At 35.1% G+C, this 27,402-nt stretch overlaps 4 protein-coding genes and 1 non-coding gene across 7 annotated transcripts in view; 3 read left to right on the forward strand and 2 right to left on the reverse strand.

The window, feature by feature from the left end:
* Positions 1-3,026: 3,026 nt before the first annotated feature.
* LOC21394422 (shewanella-like protein phosphatase 1) lies at positions 3,027-6,621 on the forward strand. Its single transcript, XM_024167580.1, has 10 exons — positions 3,027-3,354; positions 3,558-3,658; positions 4,168-4,281; positions 4,511-4,723; positions 4,912-5,047; positions 5,168-5,343; positions 5,565-5,653; positions 5,776-5,845; positions 5,974-6,074; positions 6,160-6,621. The coding sequence occupies exons 1-9, from the start codon at positions 3,159-3,161 to the stop codon at positions 6,049-6,051; spliced, it is 1,173 nt and encodes a 390-aa protein (XP_024023348.1). The 5' UTR covers positions 3,027-3,158; the 3' UTR covers positions 6,052-6,074; positions 6,160-6,621.
* Positions 6,622-18,764: 12,143 nt separating this feature from the next.
* On the forward strand, positions 18,765-21,879 carry LOC21394423 (malonyl CoA-acyl carrier protein transacylase). The gene is made up of 10 exons (XM_010101150.2): positions 18,765-19,290; positions 19,595-19,680; positions 19,809-19,875; positions 20,053-20,195; positions 20,507-20,555; positions 20,657-20,794; positions 20,879-20,959; positions 21,048-21,224; positions 21,307-21,393; positions 21,507-21,879. The coding sequence occupies exons 1-10, from the start codon at positions 18,958-18,960 to the stop codon at positions 21,567-21,569; spliced, it is 1,224 nt and encodes a 407-aa protein (XP_010099452.1). The 5' UTR covers positions 18,765-18,957; the 3' UTR covers positions 21,570-21,879.
* A 150-nt stretch (positions 21,880-22,029) lies between these two features.
* On the reverse strand, positions 22,030-23,079 carry LOC21394424 (mating-type protein A-alpha Z4). Its single transcript, XM_010101151.2, has 2 exons — positions 22,951-23,079; positions 22,030-22,761 (listed from the first exon to the last, which is right to left on the reverse strand). Exons 1-2 carry the CDS (start codon positions 22,988-22,990, stop codon positions 22,250-22,252), a joined length of 552 nt encoding a protein of 183 aa, XP_010099453.1. The 5' UTR covers positions 22,991-23,079; the 3' UTR covers positions 22,030-22,249.
* Positions 23,080-23,150: 71 nt separating this feature from the next.
* On the reverse strand, positions 23,151-23,221 carry TRNAG-GCC. The gene has a single exon. It is a non-coding gene; the product is annotated as a tRNA-Gly (tRNA).
* A 107-nt stretch (positions 23,222-23,328) lies between these two features.
* The window catches only part of LOC21394425 (probable protein phosphatase 2C 26), an 8,331-nt gene continuing 4,257 nt past the window's right edge, over positions 23,329-27,402 (forward strand). The window contains exons 1-9 of one of the 3 annotated variants that reach the window (XM_024167577.1): positions 23,329-23,525; positions 23,951-24,002; positions 24,135-24,214; positions 24,424-24,505; positions 24,618-24,688; positions 24,816-24,904; positions 24,999-25,096; positions 25,396-25,519; positions 25,606-25,688. In XM_024167577.1, the coding sequence (XP_024023345.1) occupies positions 23,389-23,525; positions 23,951-24,002; positions 24,135-24,214; positions 24,424-24,505; positions 24,618-24,688; positions 24,816-24,904; positions 24,999-25,096; positions 25,396-25,519; positions 25,606-25,688 (816 nt within the window). In that variant the 5' untranslated portion in view covers positions 23,329-23,388. Of the gene's footprint in view, positions 23,526-23,950; positions 24,003-24,134; positions 24,215-24,423; positions 24,506-24,617; positions 24,689-24,815; positions 24,905-24,998; positions 25,097-25,395; positions 25,520-25,605; positions 25,689-27,402 lie in introns of those variants that run through there. The other 2 variants (XM_010101152.2, XM_024167578.1) reach the window with 2 other exon arrangements.

Below are 27,402 nucleotides of genomic sequence, written 5' to 3' on the forward strand. Positions count from 1 at the left end.
TTTCTCAAGAAGGAATGGATTCCATCTCGTATAATAACATTCACAGCTGCCTATTTCATTATGTCTCCAAAATACAAGGAATAGGATTCAGAGTCTCAGAATCCGTACCGAGTAAATTAAAAGACATAAATCCATAAATAGGAGTTTGTTAAGAACTCAGAATTAAGATCATTCTATATATGACAATCGGTAGACTCAATCAGAATTTCTATGCTTAACGGAAATTATTAGAAATTTATATTGTGTCTGTGTCCTTGTTCCACATAATCTTATTATGCGAAATACACTCATTCAATATCTCACCATATTAACAGTGCGGATAACACCGTTCCATTCTAAATGGGAATGACATGTATTAATAATGTTTTAATTAATGATTTCAAACTTTAATTAAATTCATCATGAACAATGTTTTTGATTATTATCCTTAAACACTATCCTCTAGTATATAACACTTATATACTATGTTTAAGGTTACATAAACAATCACAGAATTTTCATTTGATATTCATAAACTATTCATAAATATATGCACATAAAATGATGAATAAACTCTTTTATTAATTAAATAATAAATATCCTATTACATCTCATGCTTCTAGGATACTATTCCCAACAGGCATCTCCTCCTTAGAGGGGTCGACCTCATGGTTGCCCCTTGGGGCTTTTGGCAGGTTTAAGAACCTTTTTCATGGAGGTCTCTCCTCCTTGGAGGGGTCGGCCTCATGGATGCCCCTTGGGGCTCTTGGCAGGTTTAAGAACCTTCTTTATGGAGGCATCTCCTCTTTGGAAGGGTCGGCTGCCTGGATGTCTCTCTTCCTTGGAAGGGTCGGCCGCCTCTGACGTGGTAGCGCATATTTTCCCACACAACAAATTAGATTATATATATTGATTACTCACTAATGCTCATTTTTGTTATAACTACATATTGTAAATAAAAAAATGAAAAAAAATTAATTATTATAAATTTAATGTTTCTAAACCCAGGAAGAAATTGTGTTTTTTTAAGTTAAACAAGTATTTCTTAATAACAAACAAAATTATACATATTTAAATTTCATATTATGTCTATTTTGATCATCTTAACTACTCATAGCAATTAAACCTCACCATTCACCAAACGCTATTATACTTCTTTTGGAACCAGCAACACTTGTATAATTACAGTTACCAAACACTCAGTTATTTTTTGTAACAGCTGTATTTTTTTCAGCACAACTAACAATAATTTTTTTAAAATCTACAACACTACCAAATTGCCCATAATGGAACCAATATTCCAAACGGGTTACTGCTAAGCGTCCTTTTTTTGGGATCATTTCATATCTTAAAATTATTAAAAAATTAACATTAATTAGTTGTGGAATTTCAATCAAGAACATAAAATAACATTCACAAAATTATTTTTCTCAATTGAAAAGAAAAAAAAATAATGAGAGATGAAAAGGGAATTCCCTCATTTCACTGTTTTTGGTACTTTTTTTAGTACTATTATTTTAGATTTTCTACACAATGGATAACAAGTCTACATGAAACAAAAACTACTAAATGAGTCGATCAAGTAAATAGCATGGGACCAAACCGAACGATCAAGGTCATGAGTTCTCTCATTGATGTTGGTTTTCCTGATCAGTTGAATCATGGACCCCCTAATTGCTGAAACTTGAAAATGGGACAGACGAAAAATAAAATTTATAATCCAAGGAAGAAGTTACGTTAATGACTTTCATAATAGAGTTATGTTAAACACAAAAGACACATTATTTGTCTCACTTAGAAAGGCTGTGACTTTTATCCCTTTTTCATTTTTCTGTTTCTTGTATGACTACTCCTGAAAAAGAACATATAGTGGTTGGAAATTGTTGATTTGTTATTACAAAATTTCTCCATCGGATAAGTTATAATGAACAAGATAAGCTTTGAAATTTAGTAGTTGAGGGCATACGTTAGTAGAAAAGTCTTCATTCTCGGATGTCACATGATGACATATTTAATCACTAATATTCATAAAATAATATTATTATACAATTTGTTGTGAAATATGGATTCAATGATGTAAATATATTGATAGACAGATAAGATATTTAGCTTGCTAAGTATTACCAAACTTAGTTCTTAAATTTTATGTACTCATTGTGTTCCTCTTCTATTGTTGTGCAATTATATCATGTTTGCTCATACCACACTTCACAAGATCCGTATTTAATAATTTATGGTTCTCAGGCCCGTTTGACAGGGCTTTTACTTTTACTTTTAGCCAATAAAAGAAATGAAACAAAAGTTGTGGCTTTTCAGTAAGAACTGTTTGAAATCAAGAGCTTGATGGGTCATCAAAATGATTTTTAAATTTTTTAATAAACAATAAAAGTGTTGAAATTAAGTTTTTAATGTCTTAATTAAATTCCGGTACAAGTTTCAAAGTCTATTCAAAAGTATTTTTTTTTATAAGTCACATTTTCTGACTTTGAATGAAAATTTTTTTAAAATGTCAAAGTACTTCTAATATATCATCTAAACAATTTCAAAAATAATTTTTGAACCTAGAAAGCCAAAAATAGCTTTTGAAAGGCTTTCTCAAACAGACTCTAAAGATAGATTGAGGAGTTTAAATATGTGAGATCAAAATAGATTTAGTATAAAATTCAAAGACTATTTTTGAAGAAGCCAAGCAAATGTACCTTGAATATAATGTAACCACTATGTTCAAAACGGGACAAATTTCTGCTGGCTATTGCAATGTCATGATTTAAGCAATTTTTTTTCTTGTTCTTTTTTTTTTTCTTTCAATTTGGCCCGTCGTTGTCACTTGTCTACGACAAAGAAACACAAAACGGCGTCTCATTCCCTCGTCTTAGAAATCCACTGTTTCTTTAGTCCGACGAACAACGACAAATTAATTATAAAAAAAAAAAAAACAATAACAACAACAACGACAAATTACAATGCCAACGCTAGATCCCACTCACTAGTCAAAATAACTCCCTCCATAGAAAAAAAAACAGAAAAAGAAGTCCCTAAAAAGATATACCAAAACGCTTGGCTGAGGAGCTCTCACTTGTTTTTTCTTCATGGTGCTCTGAGAAAGAAATATGGTCTTCTTGTATTCAATATTCACAAGGAAGATGAAGGGACATTATTGATATGTCCAAGTAATAACAATGGCTTCGCTTTGTATGAATTCTCTGCCTCTGCCACCGTCTTCTCAGCCTCGCAGAGTCTTGGAAACTTCACTTTCCTCGGTGAATATCACTAGTAGTAGTAACGGTCATCTGACAGGAGAAACCTTGAAGCCCATCGTCGTTTGTGGGAGCCCCCCAACTTTTGTGTCTGCTCCTGGTCATAGAATTGTTGCCGGTTAGTGTTTATAGACCAAAGTTTAGCAATACCCATGTTTCAGATTTTTAAACATTAACTTTGACATTTCTGTTTTTGAGCTTTTTAGCAGTTTGTTGTTATTGTTTTGGTTATTTCCAAAACTCCTCCGTAAGTTAAAGTCAATAGCTTTTGATTATAGGTTGTTGTTGCTTTTTTTTTTTTTTCTTTTTTTAATTGTACAGTTGGTGATTTACATGGAGACCTTGACCAAGCAAGATGTGCACTTGAGATTGCTGGAGTGTTGAGTTCCGATGGTCAGGACTCGTGGACTGGTGGAGAAACGGTATTGCATAGTGATTTCAATCTAGTTTTTGTTTGCGCACAGGAAACTCTTCATCTATATATGCCTTGGATTAATAGAAAGAAAAGAACTCATTTTTAGTTCCCGAAGTGTAGGCTAAATTCTATTTTGGTGTATACTTTTAAAAGGAAACAGTCCAAACAAATTGCTCCAATTTTGTTATGCTATCCATCCGAATTTGTTAAAATTTTACTGGAAAAGGGCGTGCCTTCCCCCCATAACAATCGTGCCCACTGTACATGTAAAGTTACAAAATTAACTCTTACTAAGTAGTGCATGGCCCTCATGTGCTTTTCTTAACAGTGAGATAGACAGATGGAAAGGCTAAGAAGAGCCAATTTGATAGATCGGAGATTCGTCCTAAGACAGTTTAAAAGTGAGCAAAATGGTGTTGGACCAATAGCTCGAGGTCTATAAATGAGATTAACTGAAAAGAAAAGACAAGTCTCTTATCTTGCGTGTGGAATTACTTAACTGTCCTTGTGATCTAGGTGCTGGTTCAGCTGGGAGATATACTTGATAGAGGTGACGATGAAATAGCTATTTTGTCCTTGTTACGGTCTTTGGATATGCAGGCCAAAGCTCAAGGTGGAGCAGTTTTTCAGGTCAGTGCTGCTAAAACTGAAAATATGTGACGCTCTAGTTGCTTGCTATGAATAATTTGGTGTCTGATTTTACCTGAGAAGCATATAGCTACAGAATTCAGAAATTATAATTAAGACGACAATTTACTGCACAGTAGTTTGCATCAAATTGAAATTGAGAAACTGTTCAAAAGGTTTTATATGAAGTTTGAACTATGTGTAATGTATATGTTATTTCCTAATGGTTTAGGTCAATGGGAATCATGAGACCATGAATGTGGAAGGGGATTTTAGATATGTAGATCATGGGGCTTATGACGAGTGTAGCGATTTCCTCGAATACTTAAACAGCTATAGAGATGACTGGGAAGATGGTTTTGTTAATTGGGTTGATGTCTCTGAAAGGTGGAAACGCGAACGCAAAATGTCCCACAATCATTGGGGTCCCTGGAATCTAGTGAAGGTACTCACATTAATTTTTTGTTTAATGAAAATCATTGTCTGACATGCTTGTATGAACTAAAAAATCATTGTCTCTCTGCTAAATCTAAGTTCCCAACATTTTCTGAGAAGAGCCGCTCTTAATTTTTTTCACTTCCAATGTCAATATCTTGGTATTCTTCTGATTAAGTTTTCCAAACATTAGGACAGAGACAAAAGGGGGTCATTGCCAGATCAATCCTTTTTAGGCCGGGAGGTAAATTGGCATGCGAGTTAGCGCGACATTCTGTTGTTCTTAAGGTTAATGATTGGGTCTTTTGTCATGGCGGCCTTCTTCCTCACCATGGTAAGCACGGTTCTGCAATTTGGATATAATGATCTTTGCATGCATTCATAAGAATAAACATTCATATAAATTGCGAGTTCGAACTTTGCGTGCCTGATAAGAGTATTGGTTTTTCCGCAGTTGCATATGGCATAGATAGGATGAACAGGGAAGTATCTCTCTGGATGAGAGGTCTCAGTGAAACAGAAGATGGTCCTCCCATGCCTTTTCTAGCTACTAGGGGATATGACAGCGTTGTTTGGAACCGCTTGTACTCAAGAGATACTTCAGATTTAGAGGACTATCAACTTGAGCGGGCAAGTATTAGCAGTGTATCATCTTCCTTTCTTGCCATGGCTGATTTTTAGTGGAGTAAATTATCAATGAATGCATGAATTTAAAAAAAAAATGATAAACGCGATAAAACTTGGATCTTTTAAGGAACTTGATATTTTGAGAATGCGAGACTTTCTAGTTCACTATCTGATGAATTTTCTCTCTTCTGCTTATGACATTCTTGAGTTTTTTGGCTTTACAGATAAATTCTATTCTCGAAGAGACCCTCCAAGCCATTGATGCGAAGGCAATGGTGGTAGGGCACACTCCTCAAACCACAGGAGCAAATTGGTATGAGGCCGTATCTTTTTGCTAGGCTCCATTATCAGCACACAGAATGTTATGAATTACTTTATGTTTGGCCGTACTCTTAAACCACTGAGGTTCTTATGTTATGAATTCTTCCCCTGCAGTAAATACAATTGTAGCATATGGCGCATTGACGTGGGCATGTCTAGTGGTGTTCTTAATTCAAGACCAGAGGTAACATGAAAATTCCGGGTGCCTGAATTTTAGAAATCCTTGAGGCTTGGCCATAGAAAAAGTCCTAGAGCATTTTCTTTGTCAACTCAAAGACCTTCAAGTGCACTTGCAATGTGACTGTTTTCCAGGTTCTAGAAATAAGAAACAATAGAGCACGAGTTATAAGGAGCAAGAGGAATTCATTTAGTGAACTTGATTATACATAGAGATGGATTGTTTGATTAGCCAGGTATATTCTCCATTGTATCAATTGTGTCAAATAATTTTGTATTATGAAGAACTAGACTGCTTTAACTATCTTTGATACTTCTTAGGATGCGCTGGCGACGCCATTTACTTGTTCGATTTTCGATCAGTGGCTTTCATACAGAAAAAAAAGAGGGCTAAGATTTAAGATGAATAGAGTGGCAGAGCAGTCCAAGCATCAAACTTTGGTATGGAATCAAGTATTTTGGGGCATGTTTAAGAAAGTGATTGTCTTTACCATCACACCATGCCAATAAGTTTTTCTATTTTCATTTTTAATCAGTTTTGGATTAGATATACCAGTTGTAACTTCTTCTAAATTGTATTTTTCTTTCTTGGGAATGTCTTTTGAGTTGTGTTGATAGTGTAAGGAAAAATCTGAAGACAAAACACAAATGGAAGGTCTGTAAAGCTTAGAACTATAATTGTTGATTGGGATTCCGTAACTTGTTTTTCATTTTTGTCTAAGCGAAGTGATGCATAGAAAAATCCTTAGTTACGGAAATATACAAGTACACATACGTATTGAGACCTATTTGTGGCCACATTTAGAGAGCAAAACCTGAGCTAAATTCATATATATATTTTTTATCCAACATGTATTATGATTATAATGACTGATGATGTTAGGAGACGATAAGAAAATTAATAGCAAGGTTAGAAAATGAAAGGCAATGCCGAAAGTTTTTGAGGAAATCAGTATTTCTTATGCCAATATGTGATATTGACGGGTAAAAATGACTAATTTCGGAGAAACCGACTCTCTAAATTGAGATTTGATTATAAAAGATTAAACCAACCACCAATAAATCAAATAAAGATCAAAGTAAAAAGAGGACACGAGAATTTAGGGTGGTTCGGCTCAATATAACCTACGCTCACTATAGTTGGTGAGTTTTTCATTAAATTTCTTAGATTTACTCGAACTCTCTCTTATATGTTCTCTTAACATTCAAAGTAAGTAAGGAAAAAAAATGTAAAGTCTCATAGTTGGTGAGTTTTTCATTGAATTTTTTAGATTACATACTCGAACTCTCTCTTATATGTTCTCTTAACATCCAAGGTAAGTAAGGAAAAAAATGTAAAGTCTATGAGAGCAAGAGTCCGAATCCCTACTTCAACCTATCCTCCTATTATTTATAGGAGTCTTCCCATGATAATAACGATCGTTCGTGGTTCGCCACACGTCCTCTCTTTTCGGTTCTGCCTCCTCCTATCTTGAAGTCGTGGGTCTCGTATCTGAAAGCTTAGGAGCGTGGGTAGTTACCCGGGATCGTGGGTCTTACATCTCATAGATTAGGAACGTAGGTGGTAACTCGAGATCATGGGTCTTACACCTAGTAGTTTGGGAACATGAGCGGTTACTCGAGATCGAGGGTCTTGGCCGGTTGATATCGTGGGCTTCTTCTCTTCGAATGTGGAAATGAGGCGGGAACTTAGACTTGACTCAACTTGCTTGCCTCAACTTTCCTAGTTAGGATCGCTCATGTCACTTACCTAACAGAAGTTGCCCTTGAGATTGTAACGACCCTGCTTACATGGCTATTACTTAACTACATAATTTTGAATTTAACATAAAATACTGAGGTTTGCAGAATAATTTTTTTCTTTTTCTAAATCAAAATAATAGTTTCTTAAAACGAAATAAAAATTTCGTAAAACTTATTAGTCATAATTTCATAAAACATTTCATACCTTAATTTAAAACCTTTTAAAATGATTCTAAATTAGATATAATTAACATTCGTATTTCAAATATTCTTTAAAATCTTTCTAAAACTAATCATTAAATTTTCCTTATTTGGAATTTCATATTTTTGTTGCACAAACTGCTGCAACATTTTTAAAACTTAAAGTTTTATAGACTAAGATTGTATAATTACAACATTGGTCTTCTATAATATACATACGTACGTACATACTTGAAAACTAGTATTTCGTAAATACATATTATTTTCAACCTGTTGCGGAAGATTTATTTGCCGGTGGTATCCATTCCCATCTCCACATTTCGTCCGCCGCTCGCCACTGCCCATCAAGTGTCACTGACAGGTTTCTTACCTACAGCATAACATAACTGAATGAGCTTTCGCTCAGCAAGTAGGAAATTCATACTCGCAAAACATAACTTAAAACATTTCTTAAAATATGCATGAGCTAATTATGCTTCATTATGAACATATCATAAATATCTAACTAAACTCATCTTACTAAACTGATGGCCCGAGTGTTCGTACCAATTGCGCGCAATCATCGAGAAGTTAGGGTTTGTAAGGTCCCCAACGACACCATGATCTCATTTACTATACTGAATAGGTCTCCCTCGCAGAGGTATAGTAACCGGTCTCCCTCGCAGAGTCTCGATTAACTCCCTCATAGAGGTTGGTACGACACTCTTAATTGAACTTATTTGTTTTACTTGTTTTATTGTGTGTATGCAGTATGACGTGTTACTACATAACATTACATTCACGAACATACTTATACTGAACGTAAGATGAGTACGCAAAAATAATTTACTATTACATAACATATAACATACTGAGTCATAGACATGGCATTTCTCAACAAAGCATATCCTGACGTAACATGGCATAACACTGATCATGCATCTTCATAGTTTTTACAAATCATGTGAAAACGCTTTATTTTGAAAACCGTAGTTTTCATGCTGTAGGCGAGATTCCTACTTACCCAGTTTCTAAAAATAGGATATGCTAACTCGCCATGTACTTATCTATTATTGATAATTTATGTAGAAAATACCTATTAAGAGTGTAAGATTAACTTATCTTATGCTATCGAATTTTAGCATAATCGTAAAGGAATTTAATCCTTTGGTAGAACATATTTTCCTTTACAAAAGGATGTTAAAAATCATAATTCATATTACAAGGATTAATTAATTAAATCCTCATAATTTGATTTTTCTTAATTACCCTTACTTATACGTGCTAAGGTTGATAATTAATCAATTTAAATAATTAATTAATTGTTTTATCCATATACTTAGTCTAAAAGATTAACTTCTTTATCCATAGGCTATTACATTTATGGGAAATAGTAGGAAATATGCCAATATGAAAATCTTAAGAAAGTATATAGGCAAATTTTAGTTATAGAAATTAATAGACCATAACTTGTCAAGTTATGGTTTATAACCAGATAAGTTATGGACGCAAACAGTAATTTAGCATATTTATTAACTTATGTAAACTATTTACCTATTAATTTTAATTCATCTCAAGTCTTGGTCTATTTTCCTCTTTCTCCCTACATTTATTTAGACTCATAACTGTGTTAAGGCCCAATTGGTTTTGAAATGATCTTAAGACGCTTGAACTCCTACATCGTCGTAACTTAGGCCTGAGAGGAGCTTCCGAACTAGTATAGGTGCTGTGCTTGTATCTATTGTTGAAATACTTATGGGTCTAGCGTTTCGGTTTTAACAAATTCCCGTTTGGAAATTTATTTGAAAGCCGTTAAAGTTTACTGGAAAACCGTTTTCTTATAAATGAAATTTCCATATTTAAAATGGCGTCTGAATTTGGTTAAATAGTAAGCTGTACGCTCTTATTTTCTTTATTGATTATACTAGAACTTTTGTTGCTAAACAGGTATTTTGCTTGAAAACTTGTACTGTGAAGTACTTATTGTTTAATTTATAAAATTACCGTAAAACCATATTTTAGAAACAATTTTCTTGAAAATTTCTTTCCCAAACATTTTTTGTTTAAACCGGATCTAACATTTGTATTCTATAAAAATTGAGACTCCGACTTTTCTGGAGTTGGTTTCCTCTTAACCAAAACATTGTTAAACTAAACGATTAAAATACACAGTTTTCTAATCTAATGTTAACTGTATTTTAGAGGCGGATTTTCAAATTTTGTCCTTCACGAAATTTCTTTGTCTCATCGAAATTTAAAAACTTCGTGTTTCACAAAAACTGAGATTTAGTATCAAAACGACCCGTTTAGGCTTAAACAGTGGCTGTCCTTTCTTCTTCTTCTTTTTATTTTTATTTTTTATTTATTTTTTGTACAGTTTTGAAAAACGGCTCGGAAACGCGTCTTAGAATCGAAACTACGTTTTTTCTTAGTCACAAAGATTTTTCCGGGGCGCCAAGATCTAAAAACTCCGTTCTTTACGGAACCTGAGATTAGGCCTCAGAGGTTCGAAAACGCTAAAAACAGTGACTGGTCCTAAGTGACAGTTTCTGGACATAAAATTTTCAATTTCTACACAGTTTTGAAAAATGGTTTGGAAACTCGATGTAGAGTCAAAACTGCATGTTTTTCCTGTCACGGTGATTTGTCTGTATTGTTAAGATCTATAAGACTCGTGTCCGCGAGAAACTCCAAAATCAACCTCTAAAGTCCGTTTTTTGAGCTCAAAGTGAGCTGAAATTTTTTTCTCAAACATACTTCATGAAAACCTAAACTAATCCATGCTTAACGTACATACACCATAACATCAAACTCAAGGGAACCATAATAAACATCAACATAGACTTTTTACATGTCATAAACCCAAATCACCGTACACTAACCATATCCTTAACCATAACTTGATCTTAAAAAATAGAGGAGGAAAGTTAAGAGCTTATACCCTTGAAGACAATTTTGGATTGATTCCTCTTAAGGCTCGTTGATCTTCTTCTTCTTCCTATGAGGTTTGGGTAATGACTTGGTGTTTGGAATAATGTCATAGAAGCATAAGATGTAATATGATATTTATTATTTATTTAATAAAAGAATTTATTTATTATTTTATGTGCATATATTAATAATATTTTTTGAATATCAATAAAAATTTCATAATTATTTATGTAACCTTAAATATTGTATATAAGTGTTATATGCGAGAGGATAATATTTAAGGATAATAATGAAACGATGTTCGTAATGAATTTAATTAAAATTTAGAATATTTAATTAAAACATTACTAATATAGGCCATTTCCATTTAGAATGGAATGATGTTATCTACACTGTTAATATGACGAGATATTGAATAAATGTATTACGCATAATGAGATTATGTGAAACATGGACATATACACAATATGAATTTCTGATAATTTCCGTTAAGTTTAGAAATTCTAATTAAGTGTACCGATGGTCATCTATAGAATGATCTTAATCCCGAGTTCTTAAACAGATTCTTATTTATAGATTTGTGTCTTTTAATTTACTCGATACTGATTCTGAGATCCTAAATCCTATTCCTTGTATTTTGGAGACATGATGAAGTGAGTAGCCGAGAATGTTATTATACAAGATGGAATCCATTCCTTCTTGAGAAAGAAGTAGATAAATAATTCTATTGAGGGTTTATTCAGTACTTGGACTAGTAGAAGCTCTGATTCATGAATTTGTTTTATGAATCACTGTCCATTAGAGAATCAATGGTACTCAAGGATAAAGATGTAATTAGAGAGGTTAATGAATTTCACCTAGCTCTAATTATGAATTATTTATGGAGGATTGATCTATATGCAATGACTATATCAAATGGACACTTCACAGTTTAGAAGTAATTTATTCCTATAATTACGAGCGTGCAATTCTAAATTTATAGTGTAGTAACTATTGGAATTAATAGAATTAATTAATTGATTAAAGAGTTTTATTAATTATTAATTTTATTAGAGCTCAGAATTATAGGTTCATGAGTCCCCGCGTCGTCCTTGTAATTCTACAAAACACTAAGGGTAAAATGGAAATTTTAAAATTATGGAATTCTAAATTAAAACGCTCAAGGATAATTTATTGAGAATTAATCATAAATTAAATAATGTGATTATTTAAGTTTAAGTTTAAATTTGAATTTTGAAACACACATGTGAAGGTATTCACCTAATGTGAACGCATAGCACAGTTGAAACCTTTGGGATTCAAATTGCTTGCTCTCCATAGTTATCCAATTAACTTATTTGATAAGTTGTCCAATTTGAAATTCAAATTGATTTAAGTTTGACTTAAATTATAATTTGAATTTAAGTTAAAAATTGGACTACAGGATAAAATTTTGTCCTAGTCTTTATCTGTAAAATTGCGCCTACCACATGGAGAAATTCCCTTTGTGGCGGCCGGCCATATAGGATAAGGGAGATAGTGGATTTTGTTTCAAAAATCAAATTTGAAGTGAGAGATAATTAACAAGCTTTATCTTAGAGATAAAGATAAGACTCTTTCTGGGAGTTTGACTACTACTCTATAAAATAAGAGATTGTAGAAAATTATGAGACACAATTTTTTGCTTTCCCTAGCATAGGTGGCCGAATTCTATAGAGTGTGGGAAGAAAAATTTTTCTCCAAAAATTTCACGTCGTGCATGTGTTGGTATTCGTAAAAATCTTGAGTATTTATTTGCTAATCCTGTTTTTTTTTCAGGTGTGCCCACACACATGTCTTCGTAGATTTAAAGAATTGACGAGGAAGATTCGGGTGTTCTAAACTAGATTAGAGTGAGGAACATTCGAGGCCAAAGACATTAAGATATCATCATAATCGGTTGCTAAGTAAATAAATTAATTTGATTAATTTATTCGTGCATAAATTAATGTAATCTATAGGTATATCAAAGTTTTATGAAAATTTTTGTTATACACGATTCGTTAATCACACACTTCTGCATCTGAAATCGTTTTGAAAACCAACACTTGGGATTAGAAAAGTGGAGGAAAAATTTTATGAGAGGGAGAGAGCTTAGGGCCGGTTTTAGTGAGAAGAGAAGGAAGAGAAAAATGAGCAAATAAGTAAAAAGGTGCTTGGTTTAATTAGGTTCCATTTATAGACTTTGTCTAATTTTCCTCTTAACCCCTAAGTGAGTCCATTAAGTTAACTTGATTAACAAATTTTTGGGTTAAAAGTGTTTAAGTGTGGCCGGCGTTCAGAGAAAATGGGAAAGAGAATCTTCCTTAATTACTCTCCCCAACCAACATCAAATTATGTCCAATCTAGTCCTTGTTCTAATCTTGTTAAGATTCTCTTAAGCAGATAAAATTTACAATGGCTGTAGTGACTAACTTAGCTGACAGGAAATTTTTGGTTCTTTTGACGAGTCTTTTTCTAGTGCTTACTTATAATCTGACACTAATATTTGAATTATTAAATGCCGAACTAAATTCTCAATCGCGTAATAATTTCAGATTGTTTCGAGTATTAAAATTATTCCTAAACTAAATATAATCTAAACTTAACTTTTTTTGCATTATATCTCGGAATGACACTTTACCGACGGCGTCAATTCTCGAGCTCGGCAAACATTTTTCTTACTTGCGTAACTTTGATTTAACTGTTCGGCAATTAAGGATTTTCTCGAGTGTTAGAGCGTTTCTCGGTACGCTACTAACATCGAACTATGCTAAAAAATTCTTATAATTAAAATTCTCAAGCTATTCATGGATTGAAGGGAGAATTATCAATCGAATTTGTTTTGCTCTTATGAGCCATGAATTTTAATTTTAATGTAGAATTTTGGAATATATTTTATAATTATACAAGTTCTCAAATCATAAAACTTGACATGAGATTTTTCATGAAAATCTCCGACTTTATATTTTTCTTTAATACTCAACATTCTCATGTTCTCTTGTTAACGTTTCTCATAATTAATGTCGAAGCTTAAAAATTATAAGCTCTGGACTTATATTTTCTTATGGATCTAGCGATGTAATATTTATGAAAAATCTTTAATTAATTATTGGATTTTTCTCGGACATCACAGAGGTCGTTCATGTCACTTACCTAGCTCAAGAAGCCCTTGAGGCCACCCATGTCACTTACCTAGTTGAAGTAGCCTTTGAGGTCGCCCACGTCACTTATCTAGCTGAGGTAGCCCTTGAGGTCGCCCATGTCACTTACATCGCTTAACATATTAGGCTTAACTTACCTAGCCCAGCGTACCAGGCTTTATTTAGTTCAAGGTATCAATCTCATGATACTAAGCTCAGGATACCAAGTTCAAAGTACTGAGCTCAGCTTACTAGGCTTGAGATACCGAGCTCAACTTGTCTAGCTTAAGGTATCAAGCTCAAAGTATTGAGCTCAAAGTACCGAACTTAACTTACCAAACTCAACTTGAGCTTTGAGTTTCAATGTAGCCTACATGAAATGACACGTTAGACTTGTGAAAAATGATGGTATAACATGTGATTATAATGCAACCTTTTGTTATTTATAAAAAAAATTAAAATATAAACCTTTGTTGAATATAAAGTTTAGGGTAATGTTTGGTATATGAGTTATTCATGGGTTCAAACTCATGGTATTGGTTCTGCTACAGTGATTCTCTCTCACAAAAAATTTAAATTTCAAAATTCATAATCAAAACCACTGATTTGAACCCTGATTTGAATGCGTAACCAAACAAGCCCTTAATAAATCCATAGTATTGCATTGAAAAATTACTTTGTCGACTTCAATGTCAAAATTTAGCATCGGTCCATCAATTTAGCATTACATTAGAGACACTCTCACCATTTTAGAATCAAAGTAACTTGAAAATAAAGATTAATGAGATTCTTAGAAACCCAAAATTTTATTTGTACTTTTAATAAAGACAAATTTCCATGCTTAACATTCAAGAAGATAAAACTTGTCAATTTCCTGTAGGGACACCTAGTCTTCAGGCCGTTTAAGATAGCTTGTGCTTATACTTTTAAGTAGTAGAAGAAACTAAGCATAAGTTAAGGCTTTTTAATTAGTGTTTAGATAGTATCTGAAAAATTATTTTTTTATTTAAGAAGAGCTTTTGAACCTCTTTGGGGAAAAAAGTCTAAAACACTTATTGTTATAAAAAGTAACGTAATAAAAGAATATGAATGTGATATTTAATTTGTTGTTCATAAATAAAATGTTAAAAATGTAAATAAAAAAGCTTTTCATAAGCACTAAAGAAATGACTTGTTCTAAAAGTGTTTAAAAAAACTAAAAGTATTTTAAGGTTGTCCATCCAAACAGATTCAAAAGCCGTTTTTAAACTAAATAAGTCAAAAATAACTTAACTTGATGTTAATTAATTAATTAAAACAGAAAAAAGAAAAGGGGGGACAACTAGTCTTCTTTTACCATGTTAAACCAAATTACTTAACATGATGTTAATCCTATCCTATCCTATAAGTATTACAAAAGAGGGGATGCCTCTTGTCTAGTTTTAGTACTTCAACCAGGGGTAAATTTGACTTTTTGTAAAGTTTTACTCTAACTTAAGCTGCAAATGTGTCTTCCAGTCTTTGCATGAGAAATCCAGCTATGTAGATTAAAGACCCGTTTAGTTCGCTGATTTGAGTTTTTAATTTGAGTTGAGATGTGATTTTATGTGAGTTTTTTACTGTAGTATAAAAGTTAGATGTGATTGTTTCTGAGAGCTTTTTACTATAACAAAACTCGAATCGGTGAAATGAACGAGGCCTAAATTACACCTGTCATATATCTAAAACCCAATTTTATCAAGTGTAATATCTCTTCACATATTTTCCTAACAATACAAATTGAAATGCCTTTACTTATTTTGTTTTTTACACTTTTTTTTTGCTCCAATTGTTTTTCACACTTTGTTTTCTTTGCTGCTTCTCTCTCTTTCTTTCTCATAATAATCTCTCCCCAAGCTTTCATGCCCTAACCATCTATCTCTTTTCCTCTTTCTCTGTTTCTCTCTTTATCGGTCAGTCTTCGTTGTTCATATTGCCGAATTCATCTAGCTGGCATAGCCGGATCAACCCTTAGGCCACTTAGGCAATTACCTAAAACCCCACTTCAAAACAAGACCCCCAATTATATTTTTCTTTTGTAGTTATTATCCGATTTAATATGTTAAATTAAAGTTTCAAAAAATAAAAAAAATAATAACGTCACAATTTTTGGAGAACGGAAAACAACAATAAATTCTTGAGCGTTGGAACAAAATAACCCATAAGTATTATTGGAGTTAAATATTAAAAAATTTCTAATAATTATAAATTGCCCTAATTATGCACTCAAATGACTTATTTTTTAAGATATTATTTTTTGGGAGATACCAAACTCTTTTCTTTCAATATGGCGTAGTGCTCTAATTACCCTAACAAGGTCTCTTTATACATCAAACTTACTTTTATTCTCTTAATTCTTATTAATGCTTTAAATGGTACTCCATTGAAATCAAAATTATGAAAATAGTTTTAGATTTTTTATTCAGTTCTAAGTGTATAGGTTTTTTTTTTTTTAATAGAGAATTTACTCTTGAGAGTACACGAGTTTAGACTTTTATTCTTTACTCTTAATAAATACTATTTGTTAGTGTAATTATTTAACTTTTATCTGTTACTCTTGATAAGTACTCTTTTGTTAGTATAATGATTTCATTAAAAAGATTATGAATTAAGAATGAAAGATAAAAATTCTCATATTATTATTTTTTAAAGGGTATTTATCAATATATATATATATAATGAAAAAGGCTCAAAAGGAGTTTTTGCTTAAGGCCCCAAACAAAACTCCTTGAGAGGGCCCTGCTAGCGGGTACCTTTTATTTCTCTTATTAGTCATTTTTCGGTCGAAGTTAATTAGGCCTATGAATTTTGCGGGAGAGGAATTTAGGAGCGTTTGAAAACCCCGCAAGCTATAGGTTCTGTCTCTGTCTATTTATTTGTTTTTTCTTCATTATCTTCGATTTAATGAGGTCTTGTTTACTAATTTCATTCTGATTTTTGATTTTATAGTTTGCGTAATTTGGTTGCAGCAAACAACAAAAGAACAAGTCTGAATAATCTGTATATCTTAACAAAGGAGTTTAAATATTGGATTGAAAGATTATCAGCTTATAAATTTTTTTCAGGAGGACGGTGGTTGGGCCTATTTTGTCGTTCATGTATGTCTTTGCGTCCTCCTTTTTTACACTTTGGGAGCCTCCACCAAACCGTAAACCATAAATATAATAGAAAAGGTAATGATATTGAAAAAAAAAAAAATTTAATTGGATTAATGTTCATTCATTCTCTTCATATGTTTATTTGATTATTAGATGATGTAATGAAAAACAACCTCATTCTTTTTTTTTATGTTTATTAAAATTAAGAATAGTAATATTATGAATGTAATTACTAAAATGTCATTTTAGACAATTAAATAATTATTGAATGCATAGTAATTCATTAAGAGTAGATATGTAAATTTAGCATTTATTTCATTTTACAAGGAATCAATACTAAAAGGGGTGTAAAGATTGGTATTTCTTATATTTTGTGGGGTCTACTAAATCTCCATTACTAATTTTGTAAAAGCATCTTGGAGCTCTCTAAATTTTAGTTAAACTCTAGTTAAAATGGCTAGAAATCTATTTTAACTAGCAACTTTTTAGTGAGTCACTCTAACCATATTCCCCATTTTAGCTAAACATAGATTATTTTAATATTTTTTTTAAGTTTAAAATATAAATAACTTTTACTTTATATCAAAATAAAGAATAAAATAATAAAAAATAAATAGCTAGCAACTTATTACTAGTTATATTTAACTAGTGAAAAATGTTTTAGTCAAAATAGCTAATGGTTGGAGTGAAAAAAGCTAAAAAAAAAAAAGAAGTTAAATTATTAATTATTTTAACTAAAAACATAAAATAACTAACATAATTAGAGTTGCTTTAAGTGAAATTGTTCTAAATAAACACATTATTAAATTAAAAAGAAAATCAATCTTTACTTTCCTTACTTTCCCTTTCCCTTTCTCTTTCCAAAAATTTTGATGCAAAGTAAACATGCACAGAATAATATAAGAGAAGCTCCAATGTTTACTTGGTAGAGCATAGCTTTCTTCCAATGTTCTATTATTTACCCGATACTGTAGTTGATTTGGAGTTTGGAGTATGATTTATATAACTCGCTCTCTTTCTTAATATTAAAAGAGAATTGGCATTTTTTTTTGGGTGCTTTATTGTTCACTTTGAAAATGAGATGTGTGCATAAGGGCAATTATGCAATGGGCTAATGTATGGGGCTCGTTTGGACCACTCGGGGCTAATGTATTCCTTTTTTTTTTTTTTTTTGTTTTTTTGTTTTTTTGTTTTTTTCATTCTTTCATTTGTTTTGAACAATGTATAAGTTTCACGCATGACAGACTAAAATTATGATTGATTTTCATTCGTACTAACTAAACTTTTTATTATTATTATTCTAATTTAGTAACTATGATCATATAAGATGTGAAGATATTGTAATTGAAAGGCAGATTGTATCTCTCTACAAGCTGGAAGTTTCTAGAACTCAAGTATGTTTGTTTCGCAACTCAAAGTTCAAAACTTGAGTTGTGTATGTGAGGGCAAAATATTATAACGAAAAAATTAAATTTAAATTTTTATGAGAAAAAATATTGTAGTAATAAAACTTAAGTTGTAATTTGAGTTGTGAAATGAACAACATCCAGTTAGCTTAGAACTTTACAGGTTCTCGGCTTTATAATAGCTTATCATACATATAAATCAAATGACTTATTTTTGTAGACACAAACAATGAGCAAAGGAACTGCACTTTGCATTTCCATATGTATGTTATCTTTCAACTATGTCTATTCTTTTGCACAAATATATTTCGTTCTTATAAAGCTCTTTTTAAGTATTCTCCTGACAACCTAAAGCACAAAGGTGCCTTAGGCACGATCCCATACTAGTTATTAATTAATAAAAACAGAAAAAAGAAAAGGACAGGAACAAAGAGGCGCAAAGAAAAGGCAGTTGGCCGGTTTTCCTTGCTTTGTCACTTCCCATCTCCAATTAAAGCCAACGTCTACCTTCGTAAACTCCGCAAGCCTAACCTACACACCCCCTGCGCATTTTATAAAACACCCAAACACTCACCACGGCGTATTGATATCACACAAACGTTTATGCAAACAGTTATTCTTCACAATCGGCACACTCTTATCCTGCGCACGCGCTTCCTCTCCTCCAATTCGCTCCTCGCCGTCGCCGCCGCCGCCGCCATGTCTATGAGCTCCTCTCTCGCTCTTCCTTCTGCTTCTCTCGCCCTCTCCGGCTCCTCCAAGTCCTCCAATTGCTCCCCCCTTTGCGGTTTCGGAAATGGATTCCGGAGCTGCGGTGCCAGAAACCTTGGCCGATCTCGCGTCTTCATGAGCGTCTCCGTCGGATCGCAGACCGTCGTCCACGACGGCTTGTTTGCCGATTACAAGCCCAGCCTCGCCTTCCTCTTCCCCGGCCAGGTGAGTTTCCCGAAGCTCCTTTGCTTTGCGCTCCTAGGAAATACGCACATTCATGAATGTGATTGACTAAAGATTTGCTAGTTTCCTAATTTTTGATGAAAATGTGGATTAATGTGCAAGGAAATGTTATAGGTTGCGGAAATTTTCATTCTTTTTTGAATCAGATTCAGAAAAAAGCTATTTTGGTTTTCAATTGTGAGGCCACAAATGAGTGAAGAAAATTTGAGCTGTGGATTATGTTAACTTCTTGCAATAAGTTGGATTGAGATTCAATTATTCATGTTTTCTTAGTTTCGTGTGTTAGGGTGCTCAAGCAGTTGGAATGGGAAAGGAGGCACAAAATCTGCCTGCTGCTGCAGAGTTGTACAAGAAGGCAAATGATATTTTGGGGTATAAATGAAAATAATATTTCCTTTCATCATCTTGTATTAAGTTTAATGTTGACAAACAATGCAGTTTACTATTGTATTCTGTCAATGTTTTATGTTCTCAGTTGTATATATGTCTTTTATCTGCAGCTTTGATCTTCTTGACGTTTGCATCAATGGACCAAAAGAGAAGCTAGATTCAACTGTTATAAGCCAGGTACTCGATGATCACTTTTAAACAAATATGTGTGTGTTCCTGGCTCTCTATCCATCTCTGAATTATGTTCTTTCAAGGGTGAAATTGCATTACAATTTGGAATTTAGATGAATTGTGACTTTGAAATGTATTTCCACTAATAGTCATCGGTTAGCTTCTAATCCTTATCTTTTGCAGCCAGCTATCTATGTTACAAGTCTCGCCGCTGTAGAGTTGTTTCGTGCTCAGGACGGAGGTCAGCAGATAATTGATTCTGTTGATGTTGCATGCGGTCTAAGTTTGGGAGAGTACACTGCTCTCGCCTTCTCTGGGGCCTTTAGGTGAGGCAACCGGTGAAGAAACAAGAAATGTACAATAATAGTTGCATCTCGATTGCATATTTCGTATTATTATAATTAATTGCACAAATCATACTGCATCGAATACCATAAGTTACTATTTAAGCCAACCAATTGTTGCTCTGCCATGTTTAAGAAATGTAAACTAAGCATCATGCTCGTTGTTTATCTTTTTCTTGATTAATATATTCATGCACTGCTAGATAAATTGTGGAAATATGTATTAAATACATTTATCTGAATTGTGTCGACTTGACATCATGTCTTTTCTTGTGGGCTCTTCAATATGTAAGTTTCGAGGATGGCCTCAAGCTTGTTAAACTAAGGGGAGAAGTCATGCAGGTATTTTGGTAGTTGTCTAATAGTCCTCCGCAATTCATGTCCTTTCATGCTTGAATTTGTAATTATTCTCACTAATAACTATTCTTTTCAACTTCCTTAAGGAAGCTGCCGATGCTGCCAAAAGTGCTATGGTCAGTGTCATAGGACTGGATTCGGATAAGGTGCAACAGTTGTGTGATGCAGCCAATCAAGAAGTTGATGCGAATGAAAAAGTTCAGATTGCAAATTACCTATGTCCTGTAAGGACCATAATCAGCCTATATGGATAATTTCTTTTTAATTGATTAACAAGTATTGGGCCATGACTGCTTCTGTTTTTTAAGGGGAACTATGCTGTATCTGGAGGTTTAAAAGGAGTGGAAGCTGTCGAAGCAAAGGCAAAGTCATTTAAAGCTCGCATGACGGTACAATTCTTTGAACTATGGTTTTCATCTTCTTCACTCTCGGTGTTGAGCGACAACAAAATTATTGCCTCTTCCTCTTTTTGCTCAGGTGCGTCTGGCTGTTGCCGGTGCTTTCCACACTAGTTTCATGGAACCAGCTGTATCGAGATTGGAAGCTGCATTAGCGGCAACTGAGATCAGAACTCCTAGAATACCGGTTATCTCCAACGTTGATGCACAGCCCCATGCAGATCCCGACACAATTAAGAAGATATTGGCAAGTCAGGTAAGGTACTCGGAACTATATCTAGCTAATAATGGGTTGGCTGCGAGAATATTCATCTCCACCTATTCAATCAATGTCACAGGTGACTTCTCCTGTTCAATGGGAAACAACGGTCAAGACTCTTCTAACCAAGGGGCTGCAGAAGGGCTATGAATTGGGACCTGGAAAGGTAAAGTCTTTGGTCTGTAAAGCTTGCAGATTATAACTTTGAGTTTGAACGTTTATAAAATTTTGAGCTTCATTACATCTTTCTGAGTTTTTATGTCTTTAATAATTTATCAGGTCATAGCCGGCATTGTGAAGAGAATGGACAGAGGTGCAGACATTGAGAATGTTGCGGCTTGAGAAGACAACATCACCTTCCTTCTTCTGTAGCATCCCGACTACTATGAGATTACATCAATACCAATTGCGACATAGCTAAATCCGAATAATATCCAGAGTCCAGCCGCCAAACCATGAATGGCATTTGGAGCAAATTTTTGGGAAGTGAGACTAGTTTTATGGAATCCATAAACAATAATGTTTTAATCATGTAGCATGATGTGGTACTTCAAATTGGATTTATGTTGGTGTGAGACTGTCATGGACGACTTAAGCGTATAGTTTGTTGATTTGTATGAAATTAGGGTTCTAACCCTCATGCGTTTCGGTACCCTTTGTTTTTGTCATTAATTTTTGGCTCAAGACTTGTTAGCTTCATTTTAATATATTCAACATTATGCTAGCAAAATAGCAGTAGTTCATGGGCACAAAACTCCATCCAAAGCTAGCTCAACTACTTTAATTTGAACTGAAACTGGTATACTCTCTTTCATGGATTTTTGTACAGGCATGCGAAAAATTAAATACTTTTAGGCTTCAACAAGAATGTATTTAGGCTTCAACAAGAATGTATCAAAGGAAATTTGACAAACAGGCAAGAATCAAATACAATTTTGAACTTTACTAAATCCACGTCTGAATTCACATACACTAATAAATAGAGGAAAAATTCAGCACCTGAAAGTGCAATCTTTGACAATCTAAGCTTGTGGTGGCTGTCTGGGTCTGCGAAGCTGGTCGATCCAGTGATTCTCGGGAATTCGATCAGCCCAATCTGGAGCCACGCCACCGAAGGAGATCCCACGCATGGCCTCCATAACCCTCGTCGCGTTCTCCGCCGTCAACGGCGCGTTCCTCCGATTCTCGTCTTCTCTAAAAGCCCTTGTTATCGCCGAATCAGCGGTCTCTCTCATCCTCTCCTCTTCCTCTTCTTCTTCCTCTTCGTCTTCGCTGCAGCTCTTGTTCCGCTCGATGTCGTCGTTTAAGCAGAGGGACGTCATTCCGTTTTCCGCTTGACTCGCATTATAGTTGCCGTTCGAAAGCGGCCGGGACTGAAATTCAGCCTCTCCGTTTGCGTGGCGATCTTCATCGGCCGAGTCGCTGATCGGACCGGAATCTTCGTCGTCGTCGGCGGCGGAGATTGGCTGGTAGTACTCCGGAGCGGCATCGTCGACATCGAAGTTGGTGTCGGAATCGCTTCCATTGACGTGATCTGCAATAACCACACACATTAGGCAGACACTTTGGGGATGGCAACAGAAATGTGGACGAACTCGACGGAAACGATGAAATAAAATTTGGATTATTTTGAGGTAATGTTGGGAAAATAGAGGAAGTTTGAACGCTTTTTAGCCAAACAAAATGGGAAATCAATTTAAGGGGAGAAAGAGTTAGAAAAAACCTTCTACGAAATCAGCTGGAGAGACTGGCATGGCGTTCATTATTGGAGATTCCAAGGCCCAAGCGAGAAGCGGAGTTCGAGAAAGACGTGAAAATTTTGTACCAGAATATTCGACGAGTAGACACAGAAACAGCAACGAGCTAATGCGCCTAAAAACTGGAATTTTTTATCCCGTTTAAGAAAAAATAAAAAGCAATAACTGCACCAGCCGGGAATCGAACCCGGGTCTGTACCGTGGCAGGGTACTATTCTACCACTAGACCACTGGTGCTTGATGACTCAAATTAAAAAAATAAATATATACACATTACTTTTCTTACATGTGTGGACGCTTAAATTGTCAAGTTGGTCCACACATTTTCCGTGCAAATAGTGTTGGCCAGCGACAGCTGAGCGACTGACGAGGAAGAAAGGGAGTGGAAGCAAGAAAGAAAGAATATGGCAGTTCCCATATTCAGTTCTTCAATTCCTCACTCTTATCCCTTTCGTCCTTCTTCTTTTCCAGGCCCAGACGACACTACTTCGCATAAGAGAAGGTTGCTCTTTTGTGTTCCCTCCGAAGTCAATCCAGTTCAGTGAGTCAATGCCCCATTTACTATTCTCATATTTTTGCCGTTCGTCTTCTTTTTAATGTGATTTGATTCGTTAGAGTATGCGAGCGCTTTTCTGGTTGTGGCATTTTGTTACGTGGAATGGAATATTTGCCATCAAATTCTTTGACATATTTATCTCAAAATCTCTGTATTTCTATGCCTTAGCCGTAGTATTAATGATTTATGTTGGTGACTCTTTCCCATATCTTTGCTTAACTTACAACAAGTTAAATTTTTTTTTTTTTTTGGGGTGCTAAACATGCTAATTGCTAAAACTACTTGGCTTTTTCTATTTATTTTGCGTGCTTAACCTACAACAAGTTAAATTTTTTTTTTTTTTTGGGGTGCTAAACATGCTAATTGCTAAAACTACTTGGCTTTTTCTATTTATTTTGCGGTGGTTGTAGGCCTGCCTTATCTTTTTCTGTTGGAACTCACCTTATTCCACACCCCAACAAGGTATTTGGAACTCATTGAAAGCAGATGTGATTTCTATTCTCTCTTGTTCCTCGTGGTAATAAAGCTTAATGAACAGAATATGTTTTTGTTTTTTTTTGGTAACGTTCTTTTGCTGTTGTTTTTCATGAAAAGGTTGACCGAGGTGGGGAAGATGCTTTCTTTGTGAGCAGCCAAAATGGAGGAATTATTGCTGTTGCTGATGGCGTCTCCGGGTATGGCTAATGGGGGCTTTCTACATTTATATATGGTGATTTCTAAAGTTTAAATATAATTTGTCATATGGGAAGAAAATGGAAACATAAATATTTAGACGTAATTAAGTTTAAAGTTTTGGTTGCCATGCATCAGTGGTGCCAGGAATTCTTGAAATTTGGTATTTCTGAATTTTTTTTTATTTTTTATTTTTTATTTTTTTCTCCAGTTGGGCTGAAGAGGGTGTGGATCCTTCCTTGTTCCCCCGGGAATTGATGGCTAATGTTTCTTACTTAGTGGGGGATGAAGAGGTATTGCTTTCTGATATTTACTCAAACCTGTAACATGTTTATCAAGCTGACTTTAATCGAACATTATATTAATGTTGGCTGACATGCCAAGATATGTCGACTGCTTTACCAGGTTAACAAAGATCCGCAGTTTCTCATTGGGAAAGCACATGCTGCTACCTCCTCTGTTGGTTCAGCTACAGTGTAAGTACAATTTGGTTTTGATTTCACTTAAGTTGTTTGGAGCACTTATTTTGCATTTTTATGTGCTAAGGTACATGTTTTTGTTCTTGTGCACATAATTAATTCAGTTTTTCGCATGTCCGAGTAGAATTGTGGCCATGTTTGAGAGGAACGGGATGTTGAAGATCGCCAATGTGGGGGATTGTGGGCTAAGGATTATCCGTGAAGGTCCCCTTTGTTTGTCCCAAATTCTGAGCTTTTCTATTGCTTTCTGTAGATTCACTTTTCCTTCTTTGCACAATGAAATGGCTTTTTTACACTTGATTTTCAGGTCGAGTAGTTTTCTCTACATCTCCACAAGAACATTATTTTGACTGTCCTTATCAGCTGAGCTCAGAGGCCATTGGCCAGACTTACCGTGATGCAATGGTATGATTCTTATTCCAATAATATACGTGTTTCTACCTTTTGTAGATGCCAATCAAGCTATAAAGATTTCAATGCCATAATTTGAATCAGGTCTTCAAATTTTTTTGGCTAATGAGGTTTTTTCTGCTTTACAAGTCCAACAAAAGATTGAATTTTTGTAATTTAATGGATGGCACTCAGCTGTACACCTGAACCAGAGAATAAATTATATTTGAGTGCTTATGCTTACAGGAGAAGATTTTGTTTATATGCTTATAGTCTTCGTGCATCACTATTATGATCTACTTATTTAACAACAGGTTAATAGTGTGGAGTTGCGAGAAGGAGACACCATAGTAATGGGATCGGATGGGCTTTTTGATAATCTTTTTGATCATGAAATTATTTCAACCACGTCAAGATGCAAAGATGTAATCGAGTCTGGTACGTGTTTTTATCATTGACAAATCTGTTTTGGTGGTATTAGTAACTCCGCCACAATCTTAACCGTGATTCCATTTCAATGCTAGCAAAGGCATTAGCTGATCTAGCAAGAACTCATTCAATGGACTCAAACTTCGACTCTCCCTATTCATTGGAGGCCATATCCAAGGTAATATTATGTTGGGAATATGGTTAAAATTCCAATTCCCCTTCAGGATCTAATTTAAGCGAAAAATAAAATGGACACTAGGAATTTTATCTCGACAATAACTTCCACTTTAACAATAATGGGTAGTCAACAATCTCTCTTCAACAAAAATTCTCTCACTCACCGGTGTTTAATCCTCACTATTTTTTTCACACTCACCCAGTGTGGAATCCTTACTATTTCTCTCACACTCACCTAGTGTGGTAATCTACCCAATCTCTCTACAAAGAAAACACTTTTGTAGGTACACAAAAAACTCTCTCAACAGCTCTCTCTATTCCTTGCAGCTGGAATGCTTGAAAATGAACTGAACGGGGGCTCAATTTATAGAGCCACCATACGCGTTTTCTTTGGGCTGTATGGGGCACCAAATTCGGTGCCCCCTTTCTGTGTGTGATAGCCAGCTATTGGCTTGCAATTCTGATACGAGATCACCAACAAATCACCAGTAAGAATGCAATTACTCAAATATTATTCAATTATCTACTATCGGAAAGATTCAATTAGGAACTTTCCACACACTCTACACACATACAGAGGTTTTCGAGAGACCTCAACTCTCCAATTTCCTCACAAGACAATTGTCTAACTATCTCCTCTCTTTATTTTCTAACTATATATCCCCGGATACTACCATAGACCGCCCCCTTACAAAATTCCCCTTCTACCCCTGCCTTTTATTTCTCCTCACGTAAGTAAAGTGCACCGGTGGCCTATCATTACCCGCCGCCCAAACCTGCACCTTGTCCTCAAGGTGAAAGGAGGGAAAATGGTGTTGGATAGTCGAGAACGATTCCGAAGTCGCATCAAAGGCGGGCATCCCGTGCCAATGGATCAACACCTCCACCTCACTCCCGCTGCCCTCACTAGGCTGGCGAACACCCAAAACCGCTACCGGTTCCATCAGCATTTCCATGTCCGTGGTAAGCTGAGCGGGAAGCTCCTGAGAGGCCTCAGCCGGTCCCAAACAACGCTTGAGATTGGACACATGGAAAACCGGGTGAATTCGAGCGGACTCAGGGAGCCGCAAACGGTAAGCCACCTTACCAATCCGCTGTGCCACCTCATAAGGTCCAAAGAAACGGGGTGCCAGCTTCTCATTCCTGCGACGGGACAATGACAATTGCCGATAAGGACGCAGCTTGAGAAACACCAAATCTCCCACCGAAAACTCGACATCCCGCCTCTTGCCATCGGCCACCGCCTTCATCTTGTCTTGTGCCCGTAGGAGGTGAGACTTGAGTTCATCTAGAGCAGCGTCTCTGTCTTCCAACTGACGCTCAAGCGACGCGACCACTGTCTTACCAGAACCAAACCGGATCAAGGGTGGAGGGGCTCGGCCATACACCACATGAAAGGGTGTAGTCTTAGCCGCCGAATGGTATGAGGTATTATACCAATACTCCGCCTAAGCCAACCAACGCATCCATTGACGAGGTTTGTCAGACGCGAAACAACGTAAATATGTCTCAACACAACGGTTGACTACCTCCGACTGTCCGTCCGTCTGGGGGTGATACGCAGTACTACGCTTGAGTGATGTCCCCTGAAGACGAAACAACTCAGTCCAAAACCCGCTTAAGAAAACCTTATCACGATCCGAAACAATGGAGCGGGGAATCCCATGCAAGCGAACCACCTCCCGCATGAACAATTGAGCCACTGCTGGAGCGGT

The sequence above is a fragment of the Morus notabilis genome, unplaced genomic scaffold (genome assembly GCF_000414095.1).
Source record: "Morus notabilis unplaced genomic scaffold, ASM41409v2 Scaffold1300, whole genome shotgun sequence".
NCBI classification, from domain to species: domain Eukaryota; kingdom Viridiplantae; phylum Streptophyta; class Magnoliopsida; order Rosales; family Moraceae; genus Morus; species Morus notabilis.